At 50.9% G+C, this 21,403-nt stretch overlaps 1 protein-coding gene across 5 annotated transcripts in view; it reads right to left on the bottom strand.

The window, feature by feature from the left end:
• CEP72 (centrosomal protein 72) overlaps positions 1–20,672 on the bottom strand; it is a 36,705-nt gene extending 16,033 nt beyond the window's left edge. For 2 of the 5 annotated variants that reach the window (XR_013418243.1, XM_001095020.5), the window contains exons 1-5: positions 20,544–20,670; positions 13,053–13,180; positions 11,973–12,165; positions 7,314–7,422; positions 1,873–2,051 (exon numbers count right to left, since the gene is read on the bottom strand). Coding sequence is in view for 4 of the 5 variants with exons in the window: in XM_001095020.5 (XP_001095020.4) it covers positions 1,873–2,051; positions 7,314–7,422; positions 11,973–12,165; positions 13,053–13,180; positions 20,544–20,625 (691 nt within the window). In the remaining variant the exon portion in view is untranslated. Of the gene's footprint in view, positions 1–1,872; positions 2,052–7,313; positions 7,423–11,972; positions 12,166–13,052; positions 13,181–13,284; positions 14,355–20,543 lie in introns of those variants that run through there. The other 3 variants (XM_028849305.2, XM_078004576.1, XM_078004575.1) reach the window with 3 other exon arrangements.
• Positions 20,673–21,403: the final 731 nt, after the last annotated feature.

Genomic DNA, 21,403 nt, shown 5'->3' with positions numbered 1-21,403 from the left:
GGATGGCAGGAGTCAAGGACATGCAACTCTCTTACGTGAAATGGCGTATCTGTGTATAATATGCACACATCCTCCCGTGTACTTTAAGTCATCTCTTGCCTACTTACAATACGATACATAACACAACATAAATGCTACCGTAGCTGGCCACGGTGGCACGTGCCGGCAGTCCGGGAGGCTCAGGAGGATCGCCTGAACCCAGGAGTTTGAATCCAGCCTGGGCAACATAGCAAGACTCCATTTCTACAAAAATACAGAATAAATAAATGCTGTGTAAATAGTTATACTGTATTATTTTTTAATTGCTGTACTGTAAATTTTTTTGTTTTTTTCCAAATAGTTTTGATCCACGGTTGGTTGACTCCAGAGATTCAAAACCAGTGGATACAAACAGACAACTGTACATGTAGGGGGAATGTCTTGACTCGTTAACTCACAATACACACAAAAGCTCCAAAAAGTGAACTGTACACCTAGACACTAAGACTATGGGACAACTGTAAGGAAACACGGGAGAAAATCTTCATGATCATGCGGTGGACAAAGCTTCCTTTACAGGGCACACAAAAGCCCAAACCATCAAAGGAAAGTACTCAAAAACTGGACTGTACTGAAATTAAAACTTGTGCCCTTCAGCCGGGTGTGGTGGCTTACCCTGTAATCCCAGCACTTGGGGAGGCTGAGGTGGGTGGGTCACCTGAGGTCAGGAGTTTGAGACCAGCCTGGCCAACATGGTGAAACCCCATCTCTACTAAAAATACAAAAATTAGCCAGGTGTGGTGGCGGGTGCCTGCAGTCCCAGCTGCTCGGGAAACTGAGGCAGGAGAATCACTTGAAACCAGGAGGCAGAGGTTGCAGTGAGCCGAGATTGCGCCATTGCACTCCAGCCTGGGCGACAGAGCAAAACTCCACCTCGAAAAAAACAAAACACAGAACAAACTTGTGCTCTTCATAAACTGGACTGTACTGAAATTAAAATTTGTGCTCTTCAAAGCACTGGTCCAAAAATGAAAAGGTAAGCCACAGAAGGGAGGAAACTGGCAGCACTTGTGCCTGAGAAAGGGCTTGTGTCAAAACCACCAAGACCTCTTAGGACTCCATACTACGAGAAGCAACCCCAGAACAAAGGTGGGCAGACCTGGAGAGAAGAGAAGAGACAGACACGGCCAGTATTTCAACAGCAGCGGGATGCAAATTAAAGCCATAAACAGGTACCACAACCCCCTGACAGAGGAGCTAGGATTAAAGGACTCAGCGCCCAGTGCTGGCAAGGACGCGGCTCGGGCACTGCTGCCACAGGGCAGATGTCCTGGCACAGATGAACCTAAGATTTCAGCCCAAACTCAGGTCTCCACCTGTTGTTTCCATGAAAAGTTCTCAGAAACTCACAATGGAGGTGGAATAAATGAAGCTAAAGTCTATCAGCACGTCCCAGTGGAGGGCGGCACTGCCGGGCGATGGAGTCTCCATGACACCCGTGTTGGGATCTGAAGGTCTACACACGGCAGCCTGAGCTCAGGGTTTCCCACAAGCTCAGTGACTCTGCCCCCTGCGGCTGCCGCAGACGTCAGCCCCACCTGCCACAGAACACCAGGCTTCTTGTCTACTGTAGACAGTTTGCCTTTTCCCGTGATCTCAGGAGGACACAATTTAACCCATCATGCAGTATGACTATACTTTAAATACGTTAACTTTGTCCTTTTATAAATCTGTAGTCCAAATGGCTGGCATTCGAAAGCACACAAAGACATCATGAAGATCCCACCCTTAAAGGTAAGTCCCACGAAAAGCGCAACTGTGCACTCCAAGGCCAGTGACACCACATCCCAGAGCCCGCAGCCCCACTGGCCTCCTGGCGGGGGAGCAGCGCACCTTGGGAACCACGAGAGTCGGCCTCGCGCTCCTTCTGGCTGGAGCTCGTGCTCCCGGGAGGCCTGCCGAGATCCCACTCGCACTCTGCAATGAGGTTCAGGACTGCCTCGTCATCCGCGTCCATGACCAGGCTCTGCTTGGCCAAGGCCTCGGTGCACTTAGCTCTGGGGCGGCACGGTCTGTAAGGAAAAGCAAATGCATCCGCATCACTCAAGCCAGCTGTACACTCTGGCCCACACAGACCCCGCGAAGGAAAATACCTGCATGGTCTCCGAGGGGAGCAGTTTGGTGCAACCATGGGGCAGCGGGTCTTGTTGCTTCCACTGCAGTGATGCTGAAGAGGGACTCACCAAGGATGACTGGTGAGCAATGGCCAGGTCACGTGATAACATGACAGCATCCCAGCACTGGACAGAACCCCACCAGGACTGGTCCAAATCCCAGCACTGGACAGAACCCACCAGGACTGGTCCAAATCCCAGCACTGGACAAACCCCACCAGGACTGGTCCAAATCCCAGCACTGGACAAACCCCACCAGGACTGGTCCAAATCCCAGCACTGGACAGAACCCACCAGGACTGGTCCAAATCCCAGCACTGGACAAACCCCACCAGGACTGGTCCAAATCCCAGCACTGGACAGAATCCCACCAGGACTGGTCCAAATCCCAGCACTGGACAGACCCCACCAGGACTGGTCTAAATCCCAGCACTGGACAAACCCCACTAGGACTGGTCCAAATCGCAGCACTGGACACACCCCACCAGGACTGGTCCAAATCCCAGCACTGGACAGAATCCCTCCAGGACTGGTCCAAATCCCAGCACTGGACAGAACCCCTCCAGGACTGGTCCAAATCCCAGCACTGGACAGAACACCACTAGGATTGGTTCAAAACTTAAAGTTCTGGAAGGTTCTGTTCTGCTATGTTTTGGCAGGTTAAAATTCAAATTACGCTTTTCCTAGCATATCCACAAGGAGATACACGTGATCAAGAAAGTTAAGTGTTCCAAATGCCCACTTTCACATTCAGGGAAAATGTTTCCATAATGGCTGAAATCGGAGGTGTGTCACAATAAGACCCGCCTTGGCTTTGTGACCCTCTATACAGACGAGAATGTGCTCAAAGGGGACCTTGTTTCTAACGAAGGCAGTTAAGAGATGTCTACACAAAACAAACCCAAGGGCAGTGACCAGGAACGCTGCTTTTGTGAGTGGCTCATGATACGACACCTGGTCCACCCGAGGCCAGTCCCACTCCCTGGGGCCTGTGACTTGAGTTCTCCAGAGCGTTGCACAAAGAAGGGGGCCTGGGTCCTGGGGCCAGACCTCCCTGAAGCCCGACACTGAGCACAGTTCCGTGGGCATCCCCCACCTCCTCTGTGTCATACGGACATTGACCTACATCATCTTGAACTCTCATCTCCATGATAATTCAGTCTTGAGATGATCAAAGACGGGAACTGTGGATAATCTCAAGTGAGAAAATCCATGACTGAGGCTTCCATGCCAGGACACAATGATTCTGAACGTCCACAAAGACGACCCGGGGGCATGTCAATCACTAACCCTCGTGTCTGTGCTGCTCAGTATGAAGAATATTCTGTTCTCATCATCTAGAGGTTAAAGTCGCGTGTGGTATGAAGAGTAATCTTACGTGAAGCGGCGCCACGTGTCTGCACGCACCCTGAGAAAGCAGGAAAGTGCACGGTATGAAGAGTAATCTTACGTGAAGTGATGCCACGTGTCTGCACGCACCCTGAGAAAGCAGGAAAGTGCACCCACACGCTGCCGCTGGTCATCGTCAGCAGCGTGAACGGTGGCGGAAGACTTTTACTCCCTTTCTCTTCATCAGTTTCTGTGAAGTTTGTGACTTTTACACCAATCAACTACTACTGTAAAGTTTTAATATAAGTAAATCTGAAGCCAACTAAAATACTAATAAGCTATTTTTTGACTAGAATACAGCATTTCCAACCACACGGAATAAGTGCTTCCTTTATTCCTATGTGTATTACAACAAAAGAGAAAAAATTTGAAATGATCTCGTAAATCAGAATAAAAATGTATTTGGAGTCGTGTCAGCAAAAAATGGCAGAGAAAAGAGCTCCAGGCCGGGCGCAGTGGCTCAAGCCTGTAATCCCAGCACTTTGGGAGGCCGAGATGGACGGACCACAAGGTCAGGAGATCGAGACCATCCTGGCTAACATGGTGAAACCCCGTCTCTACTAAAAATACAAAAAACTAGCCGGGCGAGGTGGCGGGCGCCTGTAGTCCCAGCTACTCGGGAGGCTGAGGCAGGAGAATGGCGTAAACCCGGGAAGCGGAGATTGCAGTGAGCTGAGATCCAGCCACTGCACTCCAGCCTGGGCGACAGAGCGAGACTCCATCTCAAAAAAAAAAAAAAAGAAAAAAAAAAGAAAAGAGCTCCAAATTCTAGCACTCCATAAAAAGCAACTATATAAAAAACAAGAAAAGGTATCAGAATGAGCTTTTTTGGAACTCAGAACCCAGCTAGCAACTGTGCAGGAAAACAGCCAGCTTTCAGTACAGACTGTGACTGATACTCTAACCTGCCGCGTCCACTCCCCTCTCCCAGCTCAAGAGTAGCTGTGGAAACGCCAGCCTGAGTTCCATGTACAGGTTTAGCAGCCCTGATCCAAAAGTTCAAAATCCGTAACACGCAAAGGAAATGTTAACTAAGAAAAAAGAGAGAAGACACGAGTAACCGACATGAAAGAGCGGTTATCACCACAGATCCCAGAGACATTACAAGGGAAATGAAAGAATGTGATGAACATCTGTGCCCACCAACGTGACAACTCAGATGAGGTGGACCAATTCCTTGAAAGAAACAATCTGCCACAACAGACAAACTGTAGAGGGTTCTATTAAAGAAATCAAGTCAAGTTAATAACCTTCCGAAACAGAAAGTACCAGGCCGGATGGGCTCACTGTATAGAAGAAATTATACCAATTCTCTGCGGTATCTGCCAGAAGATGGAAGCAGAGAGATGACTTCCTAACTCATTCTATGCGGTCAGCATGACCCTAAAACCAAAACCAAAGACAATACAAGAAAACCACAGGCCAGTATCTCTCATGAATACAGACGCAAAAATCCTCAACAAAAAAATCAGCAAACTGAATCCAACAATCCAACAGAATTTCACACCACAATTAGGCAGGATTTATTCTAGGGATGTACAGCTGGCTCAACATTTATTCCTCTTTCTCTTACAGATAGGGTCTCACTCTGTTACCCATGTTAGGGTGCATCATAGCTCACTGCAGTCTCACACTCCCAGGCTCAGGGGGTCTTCCTGCCTCCCGAGTAGCTGGGACTACAGGCACGCACCGCCATAACCAGTTAATTGAAAAAAAAAAAGTTTTCTTACAGACAGAGTCTCGCTATGTTGTCCAGGCTGGTCTCAAACTCTTGGCCTCAAGCAATCCGCCTACCTTGGCCTCCCAAAGCACTAAGATTACAGGTGTGAGCCACTGTGCCTGGCCCGGTTCAACGTTTGAAAATCCTTCACGCCACAGGCTGAAGGAGAAAATCACAAGATCACATCATAGATGCAGAAAAAGCATTTGACAAAATCTAATACCCTTTCATGATGAATCCTTTCAGCAAACTGGGAGAAGAAGGGAGGCTTCTCCACATGAAGACAGCACCCATCGTCCACGGCCAGTAGACGCAAGGCTACGCTGGAAACCAGACGCTCCCAGCAAGACTGAGGGCGAGGCAAGGACGCTCCCTCTCACCAGACTTCCCAACATCACGCTGGAAGCCCCAGATAAGGCAGTAAGACAAGAAAAGGAAATAAAAGGTACACAGATTCGGAAGGAAGGAATAAAACTGTCCACAGATGACATGATTTTCTATGTGAAAAATGACAAAGAATCCACAAGAAAACCTCATGAAACTAACAAGTGATGACAGCCAGCGTGCAGGATTCCAGGTGTCAGGACTGGCGCTGTGGCCCCCGACCCTCCGCCCCAAAGACATGTTGAAGTCCTTAGCCCACTGCCTCGGAATGCAACCTTTCTTGGAAACAGGGTCTTGGAAACAGCCAATCAAATTACCATGAGGCCATTAAGGTGGGCCCTGATCCACGACCACTGGTGTCCTTCTAAGAAGGGGAAACCTGTAGAGAGACAGGCACGGAGCAGAGATTCTGTGAAGAGACACAGGGGACGACGGCTTGTGAGAGCAAGGCTGGAGGGAGGCCCTCTGAGACAGACAACGCCAGCAGCTGCGTAGACCACCAGCAGCCAGGAGGGGCACGGAACAGCTTCTCCCGCACGGCTCACATGAGCAGAAGGTGCAGGTACTAGAGTGCCGTTGTCCAGGCAGCAACTGGTCTGGTCTGAAATGGGGTGGTGCGGGCTGCAGGGCGGGTATCTGAGGGAAGAGGAGATCCTGAGGATGCAGAGCCATACCGGAACAGAAGTCAGCAAAGAATGGCCCAAATCGGGCCCCTGCCTGCGCTGTGGGCAGGCATTTTACGGGCACAGCGTCCTGGCTTCCATACTGCCAATGGCTGCCTCTGCCCTGCAAAGGCAGAGCTAAGAAGATGGGACAGAGGTCACGCAGCCTCCAGGGCCCAAAACATTCACACAAAAAGGCTGACTGACCCCTGCACTAGGAGTTTAAAATGAGTGAAAGCATCTCACACAAGAAAAAAAATGATTTGATTAAAAGCTTCAGACGAGACAAACAGCGCTCAAGAAAGTGTATAATCCAACCACTTCCCATGGCGACGCAGACAGAGTCCCCTGATTTCTGCCCCTTGAATCAACCCATAAACAAAAAAGTCTCTCTAGGGTTTTGGGATACACGTAGATACTATCAACCCAACACAGAAATGCAGGCAGCAGAGCTGGGGCTGCAAGGGGAAGCAGGCCCGGCTCACACACACGCCCATGGTCCCCGGAGGTGGCCTCACCAGCACCAGCCATGGGGAGGGAGACAGGAGGGCGCATCCCAGCACCGTCACACAAAAGGTGGAGGAGGAAGGAGTCCTCCTCTATCCAGGCAGGTGGGTCCTGCTGAATGTGCTCATGGCCAGAAATGGGATTTGGTTGGATGGACGGCTAAGAAAGTAACTGAAGCAATAGCTACAAGCAGAGGCGATCACAGATGTGAGAACTGCAGTCCTGGGAAGAGGGACATGACAAGCCCTTTCCTGGGTTGATTTCACACATATTACCTTAATCAACAGTTTCAATATTAGAAATAACTCCTAGCAATGCGGAGAACGGGAGAGAGGCCCCGTCCCACCTCCACTGAGTCCCCGCCAGCCGGGCTCTGCTTTCCTCCCTCCTGGCGTCCACCCCTGGAGAACTGGCACACAGCGAACGACGTTCAGTTAATCCTCCTGACAGCAGGCCAGTCAGAAACACTCTGGGCATCCATGGCACTTCTGTTCATACCTGCCCTCTTTCAAAGAAGCTGGGACGCTCTCTTTTGAGTCGAGTGAGTCCTCTGATGCAAAATGCAGTCGGGAAGCCTTCCGCTCGCTCTCTCTCACGGGGCGATCATCTAGAAGAAAAGGCCACAGAAGACTGCGCAGGTGGCAAGCAGTGGGCGGCTGCGTCCACCCTGGGGCATCTGCACAGGGCAGGGTGTCCATCCCCTCAGGGCCAGCCCTGCTCCTGCTGACCTAGTACAGGAATGCTGGGCTCTGGTGGTCCCACAGCTTCCCGGAGATACCCAGCGTGGTGCCAAGAGGCCGCCTGTCCCTCGGAGCTCACTGCTGCTCAGAGGAGCAGCCGCACACGGATGAGGCTCACACACACTCACATACACACACACTCACATACACTCACACTCACGCATACACACTTACATATACACGCATACACACGTACACACACGCATACACACACACTCATGCATACACACCTACACACACATACATACATACGCATACACACACATACACACACACCCTTTCTCTAAAGTGCACGCCGGGTGTGAGGTGGGATTCTTAAGTCACACTTGGGTAACCCAAAGCAGCCCCCAGGGAGGGAGGCTGCCCGGCTCGTGAGGCTGCACCTTCCAGGGGGCCTTTAGGGTCTGTGCTTAGGGCTGGACCTCAGGGACACGCATGCCCAGGCCTACCCAGAACTTCTGGAGCTTCCTTATGTAAATCCCTGGAGATAAGAAGGTCCCCAGGCCTCCAACCTCGGTGCTCTGGAACTTGTAACACATCTTAGCCCCTACTCGTAATGTTTTTTTTTTTTTTTTTTTTTTTGTTTGAGACGGAGTCTCGCTCTGTCTCCCAGGCTGGAGTGCAGTGGCCAGATCTCAGCTCACTGCAAGCTCCGCCTCCCGGGTCCACGCCATTCTCCTGCCTCAGCCTCCCGAGTAGCTGGGAAATACAGGCGCCCGCCACCTCACCCGGCTAGTTTTTTTTGTATTTTTTAGTAGAGATGGGGTTTCACCGTGTTAGCCAGGATGGTCTCGATCTCCTGACCTCATGATCCACCCGTCTCGGCCTCCCAAAGTGCTGGGATTACAGGCTTTAGCCACCGCGCCCGGCCTCGTAATGTTAAATCTGTGACAAGTTCCCAGTTGCCTCCATTGAGCCTATAGCACACCTCGAAAACTACATAATTACAGTAAGAAATGAGTAACAGCACAACATAATGTGCAAAGCAGAAAAACAGAGGAGTTCTGAAAATCACACAAAGGTGCCAAGTCAGAGGCCTCTGCAACCTGGGGCGCTCTCCACCCAGCACACATGACGCCCCCAGGAGACATGGGCACCAGGAGACCTGCCCTCCCGCAACCTTTCCACCCCTGCCTTCACCCACCCCGCGCTAACGACGCACAGCTCTCTGCCCACCAAGACTTCGCTTCACTTCTGAGTCAGTTCCAAATCCCGCACTCCAAGAACATTTCTCTGGACTGTTGTATAAATTCTAAGGCGGCATGTCTGAAGCCAAATGCAAACTCACCTCCACCCCAAACCCAGCCTCTCCTGCTGGCGCAGTCTCCCCAAATGCTGCCTCCACCTCACACACAGGCCCTTGCTATCTGCCTCCTCCACCACCAGGGCCTTTCCATGACCCATGTGGAGCCAAGGACTGAGCCCCCTCCGGGAGGCACCATGCGGGGCGGGAGGCCGTCCCCGGGCCCAGCACCTCTGGGTTCCCGCAGCGCCTCTGACTGCCAGCGCCACTGCTGGAAGCATCTGTCGTGTGCAGGAAGACTGTTGTGTTCCTTCTCTGTAGAAACACTAAGATTCTGAATCTAAAACCTGGATGACAGAGGCGATGATTTAGAACTGAAGATTCCAAAATTTACCCAGAGTAAGGACAGCAGCTTCTGAAACAGACAAACTCAAGTGTTTATGAGTCACTTGGTTAATCAGCCAAATAAATGCCACAAAACAGGCGCTTTTCCCCCCAACCTCTCCCAACTACACTGTGTCTCGGGGGGTCCACTGTCCACTGTGAATGCCTCTCCCAATTACACTGTGTCTCGGGGTGGTCCACCGTGAATCCTCTCCCAACTACACTGTGTCTTGGGGAGTCCACCGTGAATGTCTCTCACAATTCAACAGTGAAATCCTCATTGGGTTTGGAAACAGACACTGTGTCTCGGGGGGTCCACTGTGAATGCCACGGCCCCGTCCCAGTCGGAAGAGTGTCAGGCAGCACAGCCAGGCTCTCAGGCGCCCGCACCACGCATGCACCACACGCTCCCAAGGACGCGCTCCTCGCTGCCAAGAGCTGCAGCACAGAGCTCTATCCACACTGCTCAGGCTTTGGAAGGCCAGCAGCAGGGCCTGTCCAGGGCCCAGCACTTGCCACATGAGCGGGTGAGCCAGGGTCTTCCCTGACAGTGATGCTGGGAGCTAGGTCTCACTTTGGCCACAGAGACGCCCTGAGCGCCTCCCAGCCTTTGCAGAGCAGCAAACGCACCCCCAGTCACTGGCCTCCCATCCGATGCTCCTTCCACTGCCAGCTGCCAGCCCCCAGTGCCCAGGGTGGCTGAGCTCCTGCAGAAGTAAAGTCCACCAGGACCCAGGCCTGCTGTCAGCTCCTCGAGTCACTTTTAGAAGGTCAGAGAAAAGTTGTTTTGATCATTAGTTACTAAAAAATGGTCAAACTGTGGCAGACTGGGGCATTCTCACAAGAGGACTCCTTTAAACAGATTTCAATCCATACTGCTGACCTACACTGTCACCAAACGGGGAACAGAGGGTGTGTGTGCTGCATGCTGACAGACAGCTCTTTCCAGCACCTCCAGAAACTTCTCCAAGCAGCAAGGCAGTGCCGTGTAAACTGTTAGAATTTGGCCAGCCTCTGGCCCAAGCCTGTAATCCCAGCACTTTGGGAGGCCAGGCTAGGCGGATCACTTCAGGCCAGGAGTTCGAAACCAGCCTGGCCCACATGGCAAAACCCCATCTCTACTAAAAAGACAAAAATCAGCAGGGCATGGTGGCATGTACCTGTAATCCCAGCTACTTGGGAGGCTGAGGCAGGAGTATTGCTTGAGGCGGAGATTACAGTAAGCTGAGATCACGCCACAGAACTCTAGTCTGGGCAATGAAGCGAGACTATGTCTCAAAAATAACATAAAATAAACTGTGAGAATTCCATTTACAAACACGTGTGATCACGTCACCGTCAAGACACCACAAGCCAGTCCTCCCTGTGATGAGGTGACAAGGCACCACATGGGCTCCACGATGGCCAAAGACGGCCTACCCGGTCTACTGACTGAGGCGCTCAGGCGTTCCTCCACCTATTTTCCCACCTCCCGTGTGCAGCTTCACTGACATCACACGGACTTCACGGGGCTGACAGGGTGAGGTCTGCTGGGTGTTCATCTGGTGTGTGGCAAAACCCCAGCTGGCCCTCAGTCCCGATGGGCACGACGGACAGTACCCAGGGGCCGGGCACATCACCCACCGAGGTGCTTTAGCTGTGGGGCCTCCTTCAGCTGCTGTTGACTTGAAATTGACATAAGAATCTCAGTTCTCTAAAAGAACCTGAACGCTCCCCACGGCCGTGGAAAACAGCCTGTTCAGGGCACTCGCAGTGGGGGAAAGTGTTCCGTCCTCTGTGATTCTGTTGGTCTTTTTTTCTAACAAGATAGTCGGGACTCTGTGATTCTTCTGTTTTTGATAAGGTCCTAGGTTCAGAAGGAGGGGCAGGTTTTGAACAGCAGTGCATGGTAGGTCTGACCCTAACAACAGAAATAACCAGTGAACGTTTATAGGCCCCTGGCCATGCCGGGCAGTCTGGGAGCTTACAGATATGAACTCAGGTCTCCCCACCACGACATGTCCACATGGCATTCTTATCCCCCCACTTCACACAGGAGGACTGAGGTAAGAGACCCTGCATCCTCTTCTTCCCCCATGGACTCTGGAGTGTGCCCCTGGGCGGAGGCCCCAGCTCTCTCTCCTGGATCTGTGACTCGGGGTAGGGTCAGCAGAGACACCACCAGGTGCTCACAGCAACAGCAACGATACCTCTGGGGAGGCAGGAGGCAGACGGGAAGGTGACCTGCAGCTGCCCCAACCCAGAGACCCTCCCTACTGGGCACAGCTGTGGGGGCCCTGGAAGTTCTGCCTACAAGACTGTCACGGAAACCCTTTTCTTTCAGGTCCCCTCCCGACCCTGTACCAGTGGCAGGTGTGGGGGACAATGAGCTGCTTGTCCTGTGTGCTTCCTGGGTCCTGGGGCAGAACCAGGCAGCGTCCTGCTGTTTAGCTGCACCTGAGGTGATGCCTGGTGGCTATGAAAGGAAACAGGACAGGAGATGTTCGGAACGTGCCCAAGTCCAACAGCCATGATGCGGAGCGCCGGAACAGGACAGAGCAGCCTGGTCCAGGGCTGTGCTCCCACGGCCCCAGCCCTGCGCCTTCCCAGGCTGCTCACCTTCCAGTACTGTCCTGTCCAGACACAGGGCCACTAGAGCTGTGAGTCTGCAGGAACTCAAGCCATCCACGTAGAAAACCAACTCCTGGTTCCAGGAGGAACCAAGCGCATGACGCTGAGCACACAGACACCCACGACGACTCCCACACCCCGCGGGGCGGAAGCATGCGCACGGCCCTGCCTAACGCCTACCCAGCTGCCGGAGCTTGGGGAGCAGGTGCACAACAAACAGGCGGTAGTCAGGCTCAACCTTCACCACGGGGTTCAGCCGGAAGTCCACGTCCACGAGCTCAGTTAAGGCATGGAGCCGAAACACCTCTGCCAAAGAGGAGATGCAGTTGTAGTAGAGATTGAGACTCTCCAATGCAGTCAGGTACTGGATGCCCTGTCAACAGGAAAACACAGTGAATTCGTTCACACTTTAGAAAAGAAACACGCAGTGAAATAAGCCAGCAACACACACTGACCAACAAACTTCATGAACGCATTTGCAATAAACACGTTGTTACCAGGAAAAGTAGAAAAATGAAGCACGTTCTCATCTATGAAGTTCTCTGGGCCTCACGCGGTGAGATGATCGTTTAGGGAAGCCACATGTGCCATGGTGTGATGCAACTAAGCACAGCTAATATCTACTGAGGCCTCAGTGTGCACCAAGCTGAGTGATTTACACACACAATTTCATTTAATCCACACGCCGCTCTACAGGGTGAGAACTGTCAGGGTCTGCCCTTCACAGATGAGAAAGCTGAGGTCTGGGAAGGGGGAAAGAGGAGGCAGCACTGGGTGCAGCCTGGGTGGGGTCCGCATCTGACTTGGAGCAAACTCCCAAGCTGGTGTCAGACGCGGCCTCCATAATGCTCAGGCACCAGGCTCGGGGCAGGCGCATCCCACGGTTCTGTCAGGGCCAATCAGGCCATGGCAGGTGTGCACAGCTCCCCTCACCACCACCTAGGCATCTCCCTACGGGGTGACCCTGCCAGGGGCCCAGAGGCAGCCCCAGGCCCACTGTGCTGCCACTCAGTAAGTCTCTGGGGTCTCATTTCATTTCCTTTAAAGATATAACCATCATCATCAGAGGGCTACAACACAACGTAACGCGATGTGTATGAAATGTAGCCCACGGTAAACACAAAAAAACACAACCCCAAGTGTACGGTTTACAGGTGTAAACAGAGGGTTACAAAACACACACCGTTTCTGCTGCAAATGGACTTTCCACTGAGGTTGATAGCAATAAATCTTCTTTTAAGAAAGAGACCTAAAACTTACCTCCAGACTAACCAAGGAGTTGCGTGAGAGATCCAAAGATTTCAGACCTGTTAAACTCATCAGAGAATGTCCCAGGTGGGTAATCTTCTCTTGGTAAGTTCCAGGAATAGACAATGACTGAAGCTCAGCTGAGAATTAAAAAAAAATTATGAGATTTTAATCTTTTCTTTTGAAAACAATTATTATAATAAAGGTCAAGTTCTTGGTGTTTGGATATAGAGTAGACACTGACACAGATTCCTGGTTTAATTCAACTTCACTCAGGCTCCCGAACCTTCTCCTCGGCCATCTGCGCCCTTCCTTGTAAAGTCCAGTTTAGTGCGGCCAGAACCCCCACCCTCAGTATCTGCTCAGGTTCCCTATCCCCAGATCCCACAGGTGGTGTCTGGTCACCCTGACCTCTCTTTTGCAATAATCCCGTTCAGTCGGTTTAGCTCAAATCCCCTTACTCCTCATGTGTCCTCTCAGTCATTTTCCACCCACTGCCCCTGCCCTCATCCTCGGCTATGAACTCCCCCTGGTCGCTGCTGTACTTGGAGCTGAGCTCCATCTCTCTTCCCCACTGCAAAATCCCAGCACTGTGACCCCAGGCCCACCTCGATGGCTCTGAATAAAGCCTTCCTCCCCGTGCCTGACGAGGGTCATTCAGAACATTTCTTCCTCCAACAGTACACGTAAAAAGACTGAGAGACAAATGCTAACACGTGTCCTATTGTGGAATAAATCCCTTTACTTTCCCTCTTACACATTTCTGTATTTTCAGCTTTTCTTAGAGAGATATGTATCCTCGTAATCTGAAAAAGGCACCTAGAACCCAGTACAACTCCTTTGGAGTTGGACTATCAGCACTGACGAGCAAGGAATGTACCTGAAGTTTCAGCTTATGTTTATCTCTGCAGTACCTCCAGGCCACACGCTTCTTCCCACCTTTACTGCCTCCAAAACCACCTCTCCCCAGGAACCCCCAATTCATCTCCCGCCCCCACTCCGGCTGCTGAGTTCCGTCACGCCTTGCAGCCATCACCATCCGAAACCCACCAGTCGGGTAGCCTGTCTGCTGGCCTCCTCTTACACCTGTGGTCGGGCTGTGCAAGCTCCATGCACCCTGCAAGCCTCTGCAACGTGCACTCATAAGCAGTCATTAGATCAACGTTAACTACAAGATCAAAGTTTCCACAATCAAAAAGACAGTTTAGATCTGAATACACCAACACTTTCCCAGGAACATTTATGTTTTAGAATATATTTTGGGCTTTTTGTTTTTGTTTTGAGATGGAGTCTTACTCTGCTGCCCAGGCTGGAGTGCAGTGGTGTGACCTCGGCTCACTGCAACCTCCACCTCCTGGGTTCAAGTGATTCTCCTGCCTCAGTCTCCTGAATAGCTAGGATTACAGGGACGTGCCACCACATCCCACTAATTTGTGTGTTTTTAGTACAGATGGGGTTTCTACTAAAACCCCATGTTTCCCTGTTTCCTCACGTAGCCCTCGGGCATCATCTCAGACGCAGCTAAACAGCAGGACGCTGCGTGGTTCTGCCCCACTTGCAGGCACACAGGACAAGCAGCTCATTGTCCCCTACACCCTGCCACCAGGACAGGGTCAGGAGGGGACAAGGTGCAGTGACTTTTGGCTCATGTTCCCGAAAGAAAAGCATTCCGTGACAGTCTTGTGGTTTCCTGACCATGTTGGCCAGGCTGGTCTCAAACTCCTGACCTCCAGTGATCCATCCACCTCAGCCTCCCAAAGTGCTGGGACTACAGGCATGAGCCACTACGCCCAACCAGAATATGTTCTGATTAAATTTACAATTTGGTTTGAGCTCCTCCAGTTCCAGGCAAGATGGAGGGGACACACTTCACCCTGCTCCTCTCGCATATCAGACCCACCGCCCTGGAGGAAAATATATGGAACAAGCACTGGCGGACTGCAATGAACAGAAGCCAACCGGCCACGGGCCTCGGCACTCGAGAGGTAACCCAGCACTGAGGCCCTGGGTTGACTCTGGGGTTTTGTTTATGTTTGTTTACTACACATCCCACTCCGGGTGCCACAAAAGCTGGCAGCCCAGAAACACCAAAAGACCAAAAACCGTAAGCCTCCTCTCGATGGCCAAAGGACCAGGAGGGGCCTGGCAGGACAGAGTCTCTTCACATCACCAACCCTCCTGCAAGCAAACCCACACACACATACACAACCACACACACACACACAAACACCCCTCGTCCACCTGGCTTTGCGTAGCAGCCAGCACTGGGGTGTGAGAATGGATCCTGACCGCTGTCCCGGCTGGCTAGAACGAGGTGGTGCCCTTCACCCTCCCAGCCAGTAGGGTCTGCCAGAGCCTGTGGGTGAGGCAAGAGCCCCACGACTGTCCCGGCAATGAGGCTGCACCCAGCAGGCTTGAGTGAGGAATCTTCTCAAGTAATGGGATTTAAACAGGAAGCAGAGCCTCATGACATCATACCCAGCATGTCCACAATACGATAAAAAATGACCAAGAACCAGAAAAATGGCAATTTGAATGAGAAAACACAGTCAATCAACAGATACCACCAACAGAGAACACAGAATTCAGGTCTAACAAGGATTTTAAAGTGACTGTCATAAAAAATACTTCAAAGAGCAATTACAAACACTTGAGACAAAGGAAAAACTAGTCTTAGCAAAGAAACAGAAGATATAAAGAAGAAACAAATAGAAATTTCAAAGAAAAATACAATAACAAAAAATCACAAGAGCAGTTTAACAGCAAAATGGAGATGACAGATGAAAACCATAAAACTGTAAAGAAGGCCGGGCACAATGGCTCACACCTGTAATTCCAGCACTTCGGGAGGCAGAGGTAGGCGGATCACAAGGTCAGGAGATCGAGACCATCCTGGCTAACATGGTGAAACCCCATCTCTACTAAAAAAATTACAAAAAATTAGCTGGGCATGGTGGTGGGTGCCTGTAGTCCCAGCTACTTGGGAGGCTGAGGCAGGAGAATGGCATGAACCCAGGAAGCAGAGCTTGCAGTGAGCTGAGATCGTGCCACTGCACTCCAGACTGGGAGAGAGAGTGAGACTCTGTCTCAAAAAAGAAAAAAAAAACTCTAAAGAAAAACTAGGCCGGGCGTGGTGGCTCAAGCCTGTAATCCCAGCACTTTGGGAGGCCGAGACGGGCGGATCACGAGGTCAGGAGATCGAGACCATCCTGGCTAACACGGTGAAACCCCGTCTCTACTAAAAAATACAAAAAACTAGCCGGGCGAGGTGGCGGGCGTCTGTAGTCCCAGCTACTCGGGAGGCTGAGGCAGGAGAACGGGCGTGAACCCGGGAGGCGGAGCTTGCAGTGAGCTGAGATCTGGCCACTGCACTCCAGCCTGGGCGACAGAGTGGGACTCCGTCTCAAAAAAAAAAAAAAAAAAGAAAAACTAAGAGAACCTGTCACAAGCAGACCTGCCCTAAGACAATCGCTGAAGACATTTTTTCAAATATAAAGGAAAGACAAAAGAAAGAAACCTAGAGCATCGTGGAATGAAGAAAAAAGAACGGAACAGAGAAACATACAGATAAATACATTTCCTCCTGAGTTACTGAAAAGGCTAGGTGTTTTTAAAAAAATCATAATATTAATATGGTTCTCAAGGTATGCAGAGAAAATACTTCAGACAACTAAATTGTAAAGGGGAGAGGATAGAGACCTAAATGGTGATAAAGTTTCCATATTTCACTCAGAAGTAGTAAAATGTCTGTACAAGTAAACTGTGCTGAATTACATAAGTATATTGTAATTTGTATAGCCACCACTATGAAAACCATACAAGGAGACATACACCAAAACATAACTGATAAATCAATTATGATACTAAAAATATTCGAGTAAGTCACAGGAGGCAGGAAAAGGGACGCAGAAGGAAAAAACACAGGAAACAATCAAAAAACAATAAAATGGCACACTTAAGTTCTAATATTTAACAATTATATTAAATGTAAATGGCCTAAAACACTACTACAAGACAGAGATTAGCAGAGTGAATAAAAATAGTGAACCAGGAAACTAATTTCAAATATAAAGATACAGGTAGGTTAAAAGTTCAAAGTAAATGGATAGGAAAAGATATGCCATGCAAAAACCAATCAAAAGAAGCTACAGTGATATCAAATAAGGCAGATGTCTCAACAAACAAAACTACCAGGAAAAAAGAGGACCAAGAGCCAGGCACGGTGGTTCACACTTGTAATCCCAGCACTTTGGGAGCCCGGTGGATCACCTGAGGTCAGGAGTTCGAGACCAGCCTGGCCAACATGGCGAAACCCCATCTCTACTAAAAATACAAAAATTAGCCGGGCGTGGTGGCAGGTGCCCGTAATCCCAGCTACGTGGGAAGCTGAGGCAGGAGAATTGTGTGAACCTGGGAGGCAGAGGCTGTAGTGACCCAAAGTCGTGCCACTGCACTCCAGCCTGGGCAACAAGGAGAAAACTCTGTCTCAAAAAAAAAAAAAAAAAAAAAGTGGAAGACTACATATACTAAAAGGGTCAGTCCACTAAGAAGATATAAAAATCCTAGATATTCAATTCAACAAATAACAGGGCTTCAAAACATATAAAGTGAAAAAAGAAATAGACAAATCCACAAGTACAGTTAAGGGTTCAAGACCCCTCTCTCAGTCATTAATAGAGTCACTAGACAGAAAATCAGCAAGGATACAGAAGAATTGAACAATACCATCAACAAACAGGATCTAATTGATATTTATGTATTTACATAACAGTCCACTCAACAACAGAATACACACACATTCAAGAAAAAAAAAAAAACTCTAAAGAAAAACTAAGAGAACCTGTCACAAGCAGACCGGCCCTAAGACAATCGCTGAAGACATTTTTTCAAATATAAAGGAAAGACAAAAGAAAGAAACCTAGAGCATCATGGAATGAAGAAAAAATAACAGAACAGAGAAACATACAGATCACAAGAGCAGTTTAATAGCAAAATGGAGATGACAGATGAAAACCGTAAAACTGTAAAGAAGGCCAGGCACAGTGGCTCACGCCTGTAATTCCAGCACTTCGGGAGGCAGAGGCAGGCGGATCACAAGGTCAGGAGATCGAGACCATCCTGGCTAACACGGTGAAACCCCATCTCTACTAAAAAAATACAAAAAATTAGCTGGGCATGGTGGTGGGCACCTGTAGTCCCAGCTACTTGGGAGGCTAAGGCAGGAACATTCAACAATATAGACCAGATGCTGGATCATAAAACAAACCCTGACAAATTTAAAAGAATTAAAATCATACAGATTATGCTCTAGCCATAATGTAATCACACAGAAAAATAACAGGAAAATCTCCAAACACATGGAACCTTAAAAACATACTCCTTAAAAATCCACAGGTCAGGCCAGGCACGGTGGCTCACATCCGTAATCCCAGCACTTTGGGAGGCAGAGGCGGGCAGATCACAAGGTCAGGAGATTGAGACCATCCTGGCTAACACAGTGAAACCCCGTCTCTACTAAAAAATAAAAAATAAAAAAAATTAGCCAGGCGTGGTAGGGAGCGCCTGTAGTCTCAGCTACTCAGGAGGCTGAGGCAGAAGAATGGCATAAACATAAAAAAAAAAAAGCTGTCAGTGAGCCAAGATTGTGCCACTGCACTCCAGACTGGGTGACAGAGCAAGACTCCGTATAAAAATAAATAAATAAATAAAACCACATGTCAAACAGGAAGTATCGAGGGAAATTCTTAAAATATGCTGAACTGCATGAAAATTAAAATATAACATAACAAAATTTGTGGATACAGATAAAGTAGTGCTTAGAGAGAAACTTGTGGCACTATTTATAATAGAAAATAAGAGTCTCAAACCAATCATCTACATTTTTGCCTCAAGAATCTAGAAAAAGTATAAAATAAATGCAAAGCAAGCAGAAAGAACGAAATTTTAAAAATCAGAAATCACTGCCTCAGGATCACATGGACTTTGTCACGATGTTACTGTTCCCCTTAACCACTCTACAGAGAACTACTCTACAGATTATTGGACATTATAAAACATTAAGTTTTCCATTTGAGATATTCTTTGAGGACCTGGGGACTGATGCCATCTGGTCTAAAGGACCCCACAAGCGGATTCACCAAAGAATGCAGTTTCCACACCCTGATAATTCCATGGCCCTTACCTCGACCAACTGACAACATCAATTTTCCAGCTCCTAACAATCCTGTTCCTTTCAAGACCCCAGCTCAGGCTGGGCGTGGTGGCTCATGCCTGTAATCCCAGCACTTTGGGAAGCCAAGGCAGGTGGATCACCTGAGATCAGGAGCTCAAGACCAGCCTGGCCAACATGGTGAAACACTGTCTCTACTAAATATACAAAAAATTAGCCGGGCTTGGTGGCGTGCGCTTGTAATCCCAGCTACTCAGGAGGCTGAGGCAGGAGAATCACTTGAACCTGGGAGGTGGAGGTTGCAATGAGCTGAGATTATGCAACTGCACTCCAGCCTGGACGACAGAGTGAGACTCCGTCTCAAAAAAAACCAAAAAACCCAGCTCAGATCTCCTTGGGGAGATGGATTGAGGCCTCCTTCCACCTCCCTGCTGGGCTCCTGCCAGCATTAAACTCTTTCTCTGCTGCAAACCCTGCTGTCTCAGTGTATTGGCCTGTGGCCCCACAGCACCTGACTGAACCTGTTGGTCCAGTTACACCTGCAGACCACACAGAGACATTCACAGGCTAAGAACAGAACCCCAGGAACAACTCTGCACACACACTCCACAAGTTAGCTCAAATAAGCCAACTCCGCAAAACCCCACACAGCCAAGACTCAAGGTGAACTAATAATACGAACGGTTCTCTGACAACCAGAGATACAGAATTGGTCATTTAAAAGCTTCAAAACCAGAAATTGACATGTCCATATGGTTTCACTGGAAAATTCCACAAAACATTCAAACAATGAGCACAAACTCTACAGAACCTCTTCTAAATATGAGAACACAACACTTCTCAACAGTTTATGAGCTCGGCTTCCCCCTGACGCCAAAACCAGACAAAAACAGGCCAAAAAGAAGGCAACCGGCCACCAACATCCTCAAGAAGGCCAAGCCCAACAATCAGCATAATGGGCCCAGGAGAACCCGGGAGAGGGGTCCCCAGCGGGAGGGCGGGCTGCGCTCCTGGAGAGCAAGGCTGGCTCTCTCTCCTCAGCGGATATAACCGCCAGTCACGGTACCACAATGACCCGATAGACAAGCAGGAGCCGCGACTCCGGGACCAGAACGCGGGCAGGGGCCGCACCTGGGCACGAGGGGCGGGGTCCTCACCTGGGCGCGCGCGCCCCGCCCTCCCGCCCGAGACCGTTCCGGACGCCCGCGGCGCCTGCGCAGAGGAGCCCCACCTGCCCACGGTCTGCCGCCCAGGCAACCAGGCGCGGCCGCCCCGGGAAGCTCGGTACCCACCCCCCGCCACCCTCACGCTTGCACCCCCGCCCGCTGGCGCACCCAGGTCGCGGTGAGGCCCTAGTCCGCTCTTCGCCCGGACCGCCTCCTCGCTCAGCACCAGCCGCGGACCAGCCCGCGCCATGTTTCAAACGAAGCCCTCGGACGGCGCCTGCGCGGCGGGCGGGGCAAGGCTAAGAGAGGGGCGGGACCTGCGTGGGCAGAACCAAGAGTCTGGCGGGACGGGGCGGGGCCTGCGCGGCGGGGCGGGGAGAGGGGCCGGGCTAGGGGGCGGGACCTGCGTGGGCGGAACCAAGAGCCTGGCCGGGAGGGGCTCCTGAATGGCGGTTCTCCCAGGCACTTGGCTCCGCCACCCCAGCCCCCGCCCCAGATAGCGCCGCGTCTAGGCTTCCCTGGGCGCTGCCGCCTTCTAGGCCCGGGTCCTTGACACACGCCGTGTCCTCCCGGGGAAAGCCCGAGTAGGCGCGGTGGAATCGCGGCTGCTGGTGCGCATGGGGACCCTTCCCCATTCACACTCCGCTCCCACCCTGAACCCCGCGCCCCGGGGATCCCCGACTCTCTTAGACTCCCCGCCACCCGACCCCCACGCAGGGACCCCTCCAGACCCCCCAGTACCCGCCCGGGGCCTTGTCTGCTGCACCTCCCGTCCAGCCCCGGGCCTCGCAGAGGTGGGCGGGAGCTGAGCTGCTCCCCAGCCAGTCACTCCCCACAGCCGGTCTTTCTGCACCCCAGAACCTCCAGAGATGTCACCGGCCCAGCGTTGTGGCTCATGGCTGACCGCGCCCTGGAGGGTCTCCCTGTGTTTATCCCTGTGAGGTCCTTCTACAGAGCTTTCAAGGAAGACAGAGTTCAGCCTGTTCATTGGGAAGACTTTAATCCCGCTCAGGACATCTACTGTGTCA

Source organism: Macaca mulatta, chromosome 6 (assembly GCF_049350105.2).
Source record: "Macaca mulatta isolate MMU2019108-1 chromosome 6, T2T-MMU8v2.0, whole genome shotgun sequence".
Taxonomy (NCBI): Eukaryota; Metazoa; Chordata; class Mammalia; order Primates; family Cercopithecidae; genus Macaca; species Macaca mulatta.
Note: the sequence above shows the minus strand (reverse complement) of the source record. Positions and strands in the feature narration are given on the sequence as shown.